We start from the raw sequence: 13,203 nt of genomic DNA on the forward strand, positions 1-13,203 counted from the left end.
TAATATTATTTAAATATTCCAAATAAATATTTTCTCAGCATTAAAGTAGATCATATATAGGCCCTTTTATTCATTTTATATATATAAATAAATAATCAAGTAAACAAAGAACACATTATGCTTGCTTCGAAAGTGACAAGAACAGAACAGAAGTCTTTAATCAAAAAATTTTGTATGACAATTGTGAGAAAAAAGTTCATTATTTTAGCTTTGGCTGATACAGATGTCTGGGAATCCCTGCATTACATGATGCCAAAGAATAAAACATTAAAAACAGTTAAAGATCCACAAATGACCAGTATCTCAGGTGAGCAGTTGGCTTTATTAAACACTTTACAGGAGCTAATGTCCACATGTCACTCATGATCAAAAGTCTTTAAGCAATTTACTTTGAAAAGAGTAATTTTTCCATTCATCATAATACAAAATTCTTGCAACGGATCCAAAGGCCTCAGCTGTTGATTTTGGACTCAAACTCTGACCAGCTTCAGTGGGAAGTTTTCAGTTATCAAATGATCGTCGTGAAGAACAATCACAATGTTCACCTCAAATTCTAGAAGGGAAGAAAGTAAATCTATAAATGCAATAATTGACTGTGGAACATAAACACACACAATACCAAATACAAATCTGGTACTGAACATGCAAAAGAGATCCTTACCGACTTTAAAGTTGGTGGTTTCAAGCGTTGGGCAGGTGAAGAGCCGAGGAAACACCATGTATATGGGGATGGAGAGGCCATGACAGACGTCTCCTTCAGCAATCTGGATGTTCTGGATCTCTGTGGCATCTCTAGCGTACCCCTCAGCACAGCCTGAACACACACAGGTAACACTGAACACACCACAGCCTGATCACGGTGACGTAACGCTATCAGCTCAGTCTGATCACGGTGACGTAACGCTATCAGCTCAGTCTGATCACGGTGACGTAACACTATCAGCTCAGCCTGATCACGGTGACGTAACGCTATCAGCTCAGTCTGATCACGGTGACGTAACGCTATCAGCTCAGTCTGATCGCGGTGACGTAACGCTATCAGCTCAGTCTGATCACGGTGACGTAACGCTATCAGCTCAGTCTGATCACGGTGACGTAACGCTATCAGCTCAGTCTGATCGCGGTGACGTAACGCTATCAGCTCAGTCTGATCGCGGTGACGTAACGCTATCAGCTCAGTCTGATCGCGGTGACGTAACGCTATCAGCTCAGCCTGATCGCGGTGACGTAACGCTATCAGCTCAGCCTGATCACGGTGACGTAACGCTATCAGCTCAGTCTGATCGCGGTGACGTAACGCTATCAGCTCAGTCTGATCGCGGTGACGTAACGCTATCAGCTCAGTCTGATCGCGGTGACGTAACGCTATCAGCTCAGTCTGATCGCGGTGACGTAACGCTATCAGCTCAGTCTGATCGCGGTGACGTAACGCTATCAGCTCAGTCTGATCACGGTGACGTAACGCTATCAGCTCAGTCTGATCACGGTGACGTAACGCTATCAGCTCAGCCTGATCACGGTGACGTAACGCTATCAGCTCAGCCTGATCACGGTGACGTAACGCTATCAGCTCAGCCTGATCACGGTGACGTAACGCTATCAGCTCAGCCTGATCACGGTGACGTAACGCTATCAGCTCAGTCTGATCACGGTGACGTAACGCTATCAGCTCAGTCTGATCACGGTGACGTAACGCTATCAGCTCAGTCTGATCACGGTGACGTAACGCTATCAGCTCAGTCTGATCACGGTGACGTAACGCTATCAGCTCAGCCTGATCACGGTGACGTAACGCTATCAGCTCAGTCTGATCACGGTGACGTAACGCTATCAGCTCAGCCTGATCACGGTGACGTAACGCTATCAGCTCAGCCTGATCACGGTGACGTAACGCTATCAGCTCAGCCTGATCACGGTGACGTAACGCTATCAGCTCAGCCTGATCACGGTGACGTAACGCTATCAGCTCAGCCTGATCACGTGACGTAACGCTATCAGCTCAGCCTGATCACGGTGACGTAACGCTATCAGCTCAGCCTGATCACGGTGACGTAACGCTATCAGCTCAGCCTGATCACGGTGACGTAACGCTATCAGCTCAGTCTGATCACGGTGACGTAACGTTATCTGCTCAGTCTGATCACGGTGACGTAACGCTATCAGCTCAGTCTGATCACGGTGACGTAACGCTATCAGCTCAGTCTGATCACGGTGACGTAACGCTATCAGCTCAGTCTGATCACGGTGACGTAACGCTATCAGCTCAGTCTGATCACGGTGACGTAACGCTATCAGCTCAGCCTGATCACGGTGACGTAACGCTATCAGCTCAGCCTGATCACGGTGACGTAACGCTATCAGCTCAGCCTGATCACGGTGACGTAACGCTATCAGCTCAGTCTGATCACGGTGACGTAACGCTATCAGCTCAGTCTGATCACGGTGACGTAACGCTATCAGCTCAGTCTGATCACGGTGACGTAACGCTATCAGCTCAGTCTGATCACGGTGACGTAACGCTATCAGCTCAGTCTGATCGCGGTGACGTAACGCTATCAGCTCAGTCTGATCGCGGTGACGTAACGCTATCAGCTCAGTCTGATCACGGTGACGTAACGCTATCAGCTCAGTCTGATCGCGGTGACGTAACGCTATCAGCTCAGTCTGATCACGGTGACGTAACGCTATCAGCTCAGTCTGATCACGGTGACGTAACGCTATCAGCTCAGTCTGATCACGGTGACGTAACGCTATCAGTGCAGCCTGATCACGGTGACGTAACGCTATCAGTGCAGCCTAAACACTGATCGGTCTGTGGGTCTGTTTCTTACCACAGGTCTCTACACGGACCAGCTGCAGCTCGATGCTCTTGATGGCGACCTCTGACCTCTCCACCACCAGCTCACCGGTCAAAGGTCGCGTGATTGCACAGCTGGTGGCGTCCAGGTGACCTTTGATCAGGAACTTGGGTAACGAGGTCCTCTAAAGAACACAAAACCACACGTTATCGGCTGATATTTGTCAGTTATCGGTTTTGATGAATCTTTGTTTGGCTGATGTGACAATTTTCTTTATTTATAAAAAATCCTATAACAGGATTATATAATCTAAACACTGCAATCTAAAGTATAAGTTTATTTCTAATTTAATAAGTATGTAAAATAAACATACATTTTATTTCAGCAATTGTTATGCATGTTTTCTTTTTTTAACTTAAACATTTAAATCATTAAAATGAGAAAAAATATTTTATACTTTTTAAAGTGTTAAACATGAGAAAAGAACAAAACGCTAAACTTGGTGAAGGTATTTATGTCAAAATTACAAATTAAAAATACAAACTACATTTACACGTAATTTACTATGCAAACAAATGCACAAAAAAGCAACAGTTATTAATATTTGGTTCAGAGTCCTGCACGGTTCTGATTTTGTCAATCCGTAGCCGCCCCTACCCGCGGTGCGTTAACCCGCATCCAACCCGTTTTCCAACATGGAGCACTAATTAAAACCCGCCTATATAATATAGGCCTATATAATGTGAGCGTAGGCCTATATAATGTGAGCGTAGGCCTATATGATGTGCGCGTAGGCCTATATAATGTGCGCGTAGGCCTATATAATGTGAGCGTCCGCCTATATAATGTGAGCGTCCGCCTATATAATGTGAGCGTCCGCCTATATAATGTGCGCGTAGGCCTATATAATGTGAGCGTCCGCCTATATAATGTGCGCGTAGGCCTATAATGTGCGCGTAGGCCTATATAATGTGAGCGTAGGCCTATATAATGTGAGTGTAGGCCTATATAATGTGCGCGTAGGCCTATATAATGTGAGCGTAGGCCTATATAATGTGCGCGTAGGCCTATATAATGTGCGCGTAGGCCTATATAATGTGAGCGTAGGCCTATATAATGTGAGCGTAGGCCTATATAATGTGCGCGTAGGCCTATATAATGTGAGCGTAGGCCTATATAATGTGCGCGTAGGCCTATATAATGTGAGCGTAGGCCTATATAATGTGCGCGTAGGCCTATATAATGTGAGCGTAGGCCTATATAATGTGCGCGTAGGCCTATATAATGTGCGCGTAGGCCTATATAATGTGCGCGTAGGCCTATATAATGTGAGTGTAGGCCTATATAATGTGCGCGTAGGCCTATATAATGTGAGCGTAGGCCTATATAATGTGAGCGTCCGCCTATATAATGTGCGCATAGGCCTATAATGTGAGCGTAGGCCTATATAATGTGAGCGTCCGCCTATATAATGTGCGCGTAGGCCTATATAATGTGCGCGTAGGCCTATATAATGTGCGCGTAGGCCTATATAATGTGCGCGTAGGCCTATATAATGTGCGCGTAGGCCTATATAATGTGAGCGTAGGCCTATATGTGCGCGTAGGCCTATATAATGTGCGCGTAGGCCTATATAATGTGCGCGTAGGCCTATGTGCGCGTAGGCCTATAATGTGCGCGTAGGCCTATATAATGTGCGCGTAGGCCTATATAATGTGAGCGTAGGCCTATATAATGTGCGCGTAGGCCTATATAATGTGAGTGTAGGCCTATATAATGTGCGCGTAGGCCTATATAATGTGAGCGTAGGCCTATATAATGTGAGCGTCCGCCTATATAATGTGCGCATAGGCCTATAATGTGAGCGTAGGCCTATATAATGTGAGCGTCCGCCTATATAATGTGCGCGTAGGCCTATATAATGTGCGCGTAGGCCTATATAATGTGCGCGTAGGCCTATATAATGTGCGCGTAGGCCTATATAATGTGAGCGTAGGCCTATATGTGCGCGTAGGCCTATATAATGTGCGCGTAGGCCTATATAATGTGCGCGTAGGCCTATGTGCGCGTAGGCCTATATAATGTGCGCGTAGGCCTATATAATGTGAGCGTAGGCCTATATGTGCGCGTAGGCCTATATAATGTGCGCGTAGGCCTATGTGCGCGTAGGCCTATAATGTGCGCGTAGGCCTATATAATGTGCGCGTAGGCCTATATAATGTGAGCGTAGGCCTATATAATGTGAGCGTAGGCCTATATAATGTGAGCGTAGGCCTATATAATGTGAGCGTAGGCCTATATAATGTGCGCGTAGGCCTATATAATGTGCGCGTAGGCCTATATAATGTGCGCGTAGGCCTATAATGTTATATAATGAGCGTAGGCCTATATAATGTGCGCGTAGGACTATATAATGTGCGCGTAGGCCTATATAATGCTATATAATGTGCGCGTAGGCCTATATAATGCTATATAATGTGCGCGTAGGCCTATATAATGCTATATAATGTGCGCGTAGGCCTATATAATGTGCGCATAGGCCTATATAATGCTATATGTGCGCGTAGGCCTATATAATGTGCGCGTAGGCCTATATAATGTGCACGTAGGCCTATAATGTTATATAATGAGCGTAGGCCTATATAATGTGCGCGTAGGCCTATATAATGTGCGCGTAGGCCTATAATGTTATATAATGAGCGTAGTACTATATAATGTGAGCGTAGGCCTACATAATGTGCGCGTAGGCCTATATAATGCTATATAATGTGCGCGTAGGCCTATATAATGCTATATAATGTGCGCGTAGGCCTATATAATGTGCGCGTAGGCCTATATAATGTGCGTGTAGGCCTATATAATGCTATATAATGTGCGCATAGGGCTATATAATGTGCGCGTAGGCCTATATAATGTGCGTGTAGGCCTATATAATGCTATATAATGTGCGCATAGGCCTATATAATGCTATATGTGCGCGTAGGCCTATTTAATGCTATATAATGTGCGTATAGGCCTATATGTTGTGAGCGTAGGCCTATACAATGCCATTTAATGTGTGCGTAGGCCTATATAATGCTATATGTGCGCGTAGGCCTATTTAATGCTATATAATGTGCGTATAGGCCTATATGTTGTGAGCGTAGGCCTATACAATGCCATATAATGTGCGCGTAGGCCTATATAATGTGAGCGTAGGCCTATACAATGCTATATAATGTGCGCATAGGCCTATATAATGTGCGCATAGGCCTATATAATGCTATATAATGTGCGCATAGGCCTATATAATGTGAGCGTAGGCCTATACAATGCTATATAATGTGCGCGTAGGCCTATTTAATGCTATATAATGTGTGCATAGGCCTATATAATGTGCGCGTAGGCCTATATAATGATATTTAATGTGTGCGTAGGCCTATATAATGTGAGCGTAGGCCTATAATGTTATATAATGAGTGTAGGCCTATATAATGTGAGCGTAGGCCTATAATGTTATATAATGAGCATAGGCCTATATAATGTGAGCGTAGGCCTATATAATGTAAGCGTAAGCCTAGATGTTATATAATGTGAGCGTAGGCCTATATGTTACATAATGTGAGCGTAGGCCTATATGTTGTGAGCGTAGGCCTATATGTTGTGAGCGTAGGCCTATATAATGTGAGCGTAGGCCTATATAATGTGAGCGTAGGCCTATATAATGTGAGCGTAGGCATATATGTTGTGAGCGTAGGCCTATATGTTGTGAGCGTAGGCCTATATGTTGTATAATGTGAGCGTAGGCCTATATGTTATATAATGTGAGCGTAGGCCTATATGTTGTGAGCGTAGGCCTATATGTTATATAATGTGAGTGTAGGCCTATATGTTATATAATGTGAGCGTAGGCCTATATAATGTTATATGATGTGCGCGTAGGCCTATATAATGTTATATGATGTGCGCGTAGGCCTATATAATGTGAGCGTAGGCCTATATAATGTGAGTGTAGGCCTATAATGTTATATAATGAGCATAGGCCTATATAATGTGAGCGTAGGCCTATATAATGTGAGCGTAGGCATATATGTTGTGAGCGTAGGCCTATATGTTATATAATGTGAGCGTAGGCCTATATGTTGTGAGCGTAGGCCTATATGTTGTGAGCGTAGGCCTATATGTTATATAATGTGAGCGTAGGCCTATATGTTGTGAGCGTAGGCCTATATGTTGTGAGCGTAGGCCTATATAATGTGAGCGTAGGCATATATAATGTGAGCGTAGGCATATATAATGTGAGCGTAGGCATATATGTTGTGAGCGTAGGCCTATATGTTATATAATGTGAGCGTAGACCTATATAATGTGCGCATAGGCCTATATAATGTGAGCGTAGGCCTATATGATGTGCACGTAAGCCTATATAATGTGCGCGTAGGCCTATATAATGTGCGCGTAGGCCTATATAATGTGAGCGTAGACCTATATAATGTGCGCGTGCGCGTAGGCCTATATAATGTGCGCGTAGGCCTATATGATGTGCGCGTAGGCCTATAGGATGTGAGCGTAGGCCTATAGGATGTGAGCATAGGCCTATAGGATGTGCGCGTAGGCCTATATAATGTGCGCGTAGGCCTATATAATGTGCGCGTAGGCCTATATAATGTGAGCGTAAGCCTATATAATGTGAGCGTAGGCCTATATAATGTGCGCGTAGGCCTATATAATGTACGCGTAGGCCTATATGATGTGCGCGTAGGCCTATATAATGTGCGCGTAGGCCTATATGATGTGCGCGTAGGCCTATAGGATGTACGCGTAGGCCTATATAATGTGCGCGTAGGCCTATATAATGTGCGCGTAGGCCTATATGATGTGCGCGTAGGCCTATAGGATGTGAGCGTAGGCCTATATAATGTGCGCGTAGGCCTATATAATGTACGCGTAGGCCTATATAATGTGAGCGTAGGCCTATATAATGTGCGCGTAGGCCTATATAATGTACGCGTAGGCCTATATGATGTGCGCGTAGGCCTATATAATGTGCGCGTAGGCCTATATGATGTGCGCGTAGGCCTATAGGATGTGAGCGTAGGCCTATAGGATGTGAGCATAGGCTTATAGGATGTGCGCGTAGGCCTATATAATGTGAGCGTAGGCCTATATAATGTGAGCGTAGGCCTATATAATGTGCGCGTAGGCCTATATAATGTGCGCGTAGGCCTATATAATGTGCGCGTAGGCCTATATAATGTGAGCGTAGGCCTATATAATGTGCGCGTAGGCCTATATAATGTGCGCGTAGGCCTATATAATGTGCGCGTAGGCCTATATAATGTGCGCGTAGGCCTATATAATGTGCGGGCCCGGCGCTGAGCTTCGCGTCTGGTGTGCGACCCCCTTGAAGCCCTGTGTGATTTTTGGAAAGCGAGAGAATCCTGGCAGGGCGCGCGGCGGCGCGAGCACCAATAACCTGATATTGTTTTAAAATTATTTTATGAACTTGAAATACAGGCAAGACATATTTTTGTAGACGTGTTCCTAAAAATATGGATATATTTTTTCGTTGGCACGTGACTTTAAGCCCATGTTAGACCCGTGTTCCCCCGACCCGGCCCGTATCCGACACAGTTGGATGTTTTTTACCCGTTTCAGGGTCGACCCGTCGGGTACCCTAACCCGTGCAGGACTCTGCTTTGGTTGGTTCTCTTGGGTTTGCGTGTGTTTTTATATTTACTTTGTATGACAGTCTGGTCAAAAATTACATCTAACTATTTGTCACAAATAATAAAAAAATTTGACTCCAAACAACTGCACAGTATGATTAGGAAATCTTTAAAGGGAAATTTGAGAAATCAAACATTCCTCGATATTTTGACATGTAATATCTCATAAAAACGTGTTGCAGAACTCAAACACAGCTTTTATTGAAAGCAAGCTCGTTCCTTATAAACATAGGTAGGTTTCGGATAAAGGATCCTAACGCTGGGAGAGCGCTTGTGAACATGTATTTTTGCAGGAACCCTGGAGATCATTCCTGTCTGTGATCGGCTAATGCTCAGATCTGATGCTATTATCAACACTTCACAAATATCTGTGAAGAGATGCAAAGATGTTAGCCAATCACAGAAGACACGGGTCATGACCCTTTAACCCTTTCTGAATGATATTTAAAGGGTGAAGGCTTGGCATGGAGATCCTCGTACCTCTCTGACGTTCTGCAGCGTCTCCGGAGTGATGGTGAAGTCCACCGGATTCGGCTGGAGCTTGGCTTTCTGCGGCTAAAACACACACACACACACACACACACACACACACACACACACACACACACACACACACACACACACACACACACACACACTGCTGTTACTGACTCTGTGGGTCATGTGACTGTGCCTCGTCGTGTGTGTGTGTGTTTCTGACCTGGCAGTGCAGCATGAATTCACAGCTCTTGCTCAGGTCTTTGGCGAGCAGCGGGCGTCTCATGTCGCAGCGGAGCGTGTACTAGAACACAATGAAATTTGGTGAGTGAGTGAGTGAGTGAGTCTGAGTGAGTCTGTGGGTGAGTGAGTGAGTGAGTGAGTCGGTGGGTGAGTGAGTGAGTCTGTGGGTAAGTGAGTGAGTGAGTGAGTCGGTGAGTGAGTGAGTGAGTGAGTCTGTGGGTAAGTGAGTGAGTGAGTGAGTCGGTGAGTGAGTGAGTCGGTGGGTGAGTGAGTGAGTCAGTGGGTGAGTGAGTGAGTGAGTGAGTCGGTGGGTGAGTGAGTGAGTCTGTGGGTGAGTGAGTGAGTGAGTGAGTCGGTGAGTGAGTGAGTGAGTCTGTGGGTGAGTGAGTGAGTGAGTCTGTGGGTGAGTGAGTGAGTGAGTCTGTGGGTGAGTGAGTGAGTGAGTGAGTCGGTGAGTGAGTGAGTCTGTGGGTGAGTGAGTGAGTGAGTCTGTGAGTGAGTGAGTGAGTCTGTGGGTGAGTGAGTGAGTGAGTCTGTGGGTGAGTGAGTGAGTGAGTCTGTGGGTGAGTGAGTGAGTCTGTGGGTGAGTGAGTGAAGTCTGTGGGTGAGTGAGTGAGTCTGTGGGTGAGTGAGTGAGTGAGTCTGTGGGTGAGTGAGTGAGTGAGTCTGTGGGTGAGTGAGTGAGTGAGTGAGTCGGTGAGTGAGTGAGTCTGTGGGTGAGTGAGTGAGTCTGTGGGTGAGTGAGTGAAGTCTGTGGGTGAGTGAGTGAGTCTGTGAGTCTGGGTGAGTGAGTGAGTCTGAGAGTCTGGGTGAGTGAGTGAGTCTGAGAGTCTGGGTGAGTGAGTGAGTGTGTGTGTCTGAGTGAGTCTGTGAGTGTCTGAGTGAGTGAGTGAGTGAGTGAGTGTGTGTGTGTGTGTGTGTCTGAGTGAGTGAGTCTGTGAGTCTGAGTGAGTGAGTGAGTGAGTGTGTGTGTGTCTGTGAGTCTGAGTGAGTGAGTGAGTGTGTGTGTCTGAGTGAGTGAGTGAGTGAGTGAGTCTGAGTGAGTGAGTGAGTGAGTGTGTGTGTGTGTGTGTGTGTCTGAGTGAATGAGTGAGTGAATGAGTGAGTGAGTGTGTGTGTGAGTCTGGGTGAGTGAGTGAGTGTGTGTGTGTCTGAGTGAGTGTGTGTGTCTGAGTGAGTCTGTGAGTGAGTGAGTCTGAGTGAGTGTGTGTGTGTGTGTCTGAGTAAGTGTGTGTGTGTCTGAGTGAGTGAGTCTGTGAGTCTGAGTGAGTGAGTGAGTGTGTGTGTGTGTGTGTGTGTGTGTGTGTGTGTGTGTCTGAGTGAGTGAGTGTGTGTATGTCTGTGAGTCTGAGTGAGTGAGTGAGTGAGTGTGTGTGTGTCTGAGTGAGTGATTGTGTGTGTTCGCTCACCTGTATGTTGACGAACACGCCGTGGTATGTCTCGTACAGGACCTTGTTGGCTTTGGCCTGCAGGGGAAACTCAAACGGGATCTCGGTTCTTCCCGCAGGAAACTTCCCAGGCTTCACCACCTCCATGTTACTGGACACCAGCTGGATGGGCTGGACATCACACACACACACACACACACACACACACACACACAAAATCAGTGACGCAAAACCTTCAACAGATGTAATGAGACTCCTTCAGATTCTGCTGTCAAGACGGCAATCATCATTCAGATCCGGAAAACTAGGGCTCATTAACTAACATGAACAAAACACTTCTGTGTCTGTGTGTGTGTGTGTGTGTGTGTGTCTGTGTGTGTGTGTGTGTGTGTGTGTGTGTGTGTGTGTGTGTGTGTGTGTGTGTGTGTGTGTGTGTGTGTGTGAGAGAGAGAGACACCTTGACGGAGTTGTAGAAGGCCTCGAACACTCCCACACTCCTGGAGCTCAGCGTCAGGTTCACGAGCCCCTCCAGAGCGAGAGAAAGCCCCTGATGCTGCAGCGCATCTCGGCTGATGACCACCAGAACTCCACTCAGCCGCTCCTGGAACACACACACACACACACACACACATACGAGTGAGACTCACAGACAGACACACACAAACACAACACACACACACACACACGCACGAGTGAGACTCACAGACAGACAGACACAAACAATCAATCAATCAATCAACTTTATTTATATAGCGCTTTTACAATCACGATTGTGTCAAAGCAGCTTCACAGTGTCAAACAGGATAATATTGCGACAAAATTAGATTTGGCTGTACAGTCGTTCTGGAGAAAACAGTGATGTTATCAGCTTAGTTTAATTTATCATATAGCAACAATGTTGGCAGATCAGTATTTAAGTTTATAGAATTAAATAAAACCTCATTCATAAATTTTATTTGTATAATAAGTTGAATAACTTTAATCATATTTTTAGTGTCCCCAACTGAGCAAGCCAAGCCAAAGGCGACAAACACAAAACACACACACGCACACACACGAGTGAGACTCACAGACAGACACACACAAACACAACACACACACACGCACACACACGAGTGAGACTCACAGACAGACACACACAAACACAACACACACACACGCACACACACGAGTGAGACTCACAGACAGACACACACAAACACAAAACACACACACGCGCACACACACACACATACGAGTGAGACTCACAGACAGACACACACAAACACAACACACACACACGCACACACACGAGTGAGACTCACAGACAGACAGACACAAACACAAAACACACACACGCGCACACACACACACATACGAGTGAGACTCACAGACAGACACACACAAACACAACACACACACACGCACACACGAGTGAGACTCACAGACAGACACACACAAACACAACACACACACACGCACACACACGAGTGAGACTCACAGACAGACAGACACAAACACAAAACACGCACACACGAGTGAGACTCACAGACAGACACACACAAACACAACACACACACACGCACACACACGAGTGAGACTCACAGACAGACAGACACAAACACAAAACACACACACACACACGCGCACACACACACACATACGAGTGAGACTTACAGACAGACAGACACAAACACAAAACGCACACACGCACACACACACGAGTGAGACTTACAGACAGACAGACACAAACACAAAACACACACACACACACGAGTGAGACTCACAGACAGCCAGACACAAACACAAAACACACACACACACACACACACACACACACGAGTGAGACTCACACACAGACAGACAGACAGACAGACAGACACACACATACAGACACAAGAGAGACTCTCAGCTCAACACACACACACACACACACACACACACACACACACACATTGGAGTGAGACTCACAAACAGACAGACAGACACACACACACACACACACACACACACACACAGACAGACAGACAGACACAAGAGAGACTCTCAGCTCAACACACACACACACACACACACACACACACATTGGAGTGAGACCCACAAACAGACAGACAGACACACACACACACAGACAGACAGACAGACAGACAGACAGACAGACAGACAGACACACAGACAGACAGACAGACAGACAGACAGACAGACACAAGAGAGACTCTCAGCTCAACACACACACACACACTCACACTCACCCCTTCATGATAGACTTTATTCGCGCGCTTCAGTCTGATGTCCAGCGAGACGCTCATCTTCCCTGCTCGCGCGCTTCCGCGTCGCTGTCATATGATCGCTGGCGTCATCGGGAGGGGCGTGTCTTCATTTAACCGCACGTAATGAAGAGCTTATAATCAAAACAGTATTAGACAAAAACCTCTTACTTTTGCATAAAACCCCCAAACTTTATTACATGTCCTTCAGAAACTTCTCTGCTATTATTCTGCGCGCTGAGAAGAAGAACAGAAACACGACGCGTGTGTTTACAGTAATATCCGGCGACGCGGGCTTTATTATATTAATATCGCGCACGAGCCTTTACTTTTACCTCGACCT

At 46.0% G+C, this 13,203-nt stretch overlaps 1 protein-coding gene across 1 annotated transcript; it reads right to left on the reverse strand.

Annotated features, from left to right (window-relative positions):
- Positions 1-303: 303 nt before the first annotated feature.
- vps26c (VPS26 endosomal protein sorting factor C) lies at positions 304-13,050 on the reverse strand. The gene is made up of 8 exons (XM_067434253.1): positions 12,846-13,050; positions 11,072-11,215; positions 10,636-10,785; positions 9,207-9,287; positions 8,987-9,061; positions 2,832-2,982; positions 662-814; positions 304-553 (listed from the first exon to the last, which is right to left on the reverse strand). The coding sequence occupies exons 1-8, from the start codon at positions 12,900-12,902 to the stop codon at positions 471-473; spliced, it is 894 nt and encodes a 297-aa protein (XP_067290354.1). The 5' UTR covers positions 12,903-13,050; the 3' UTR covers positions 304-470.
- Between the last annotated feature and the right edge of the window lie 153 nt (positions 13,051-13,203).

This window comes from Pseudorasbora parva, chromosome 23 (genome assembly GCF_024679245.1).
Source record: "Pseudorasbora parva isolate DD20220531a chromosome 23, ASM2467924v1, whole genome shotgun sequence".
Taxonomy (NCBI): domain Eukaryota; kingdom Metazoa; phylum Chordata; class Actinopteri; order Cypriniformes; family Gobionidae; genus Pseudorasbora; species Pseudorasbora parva.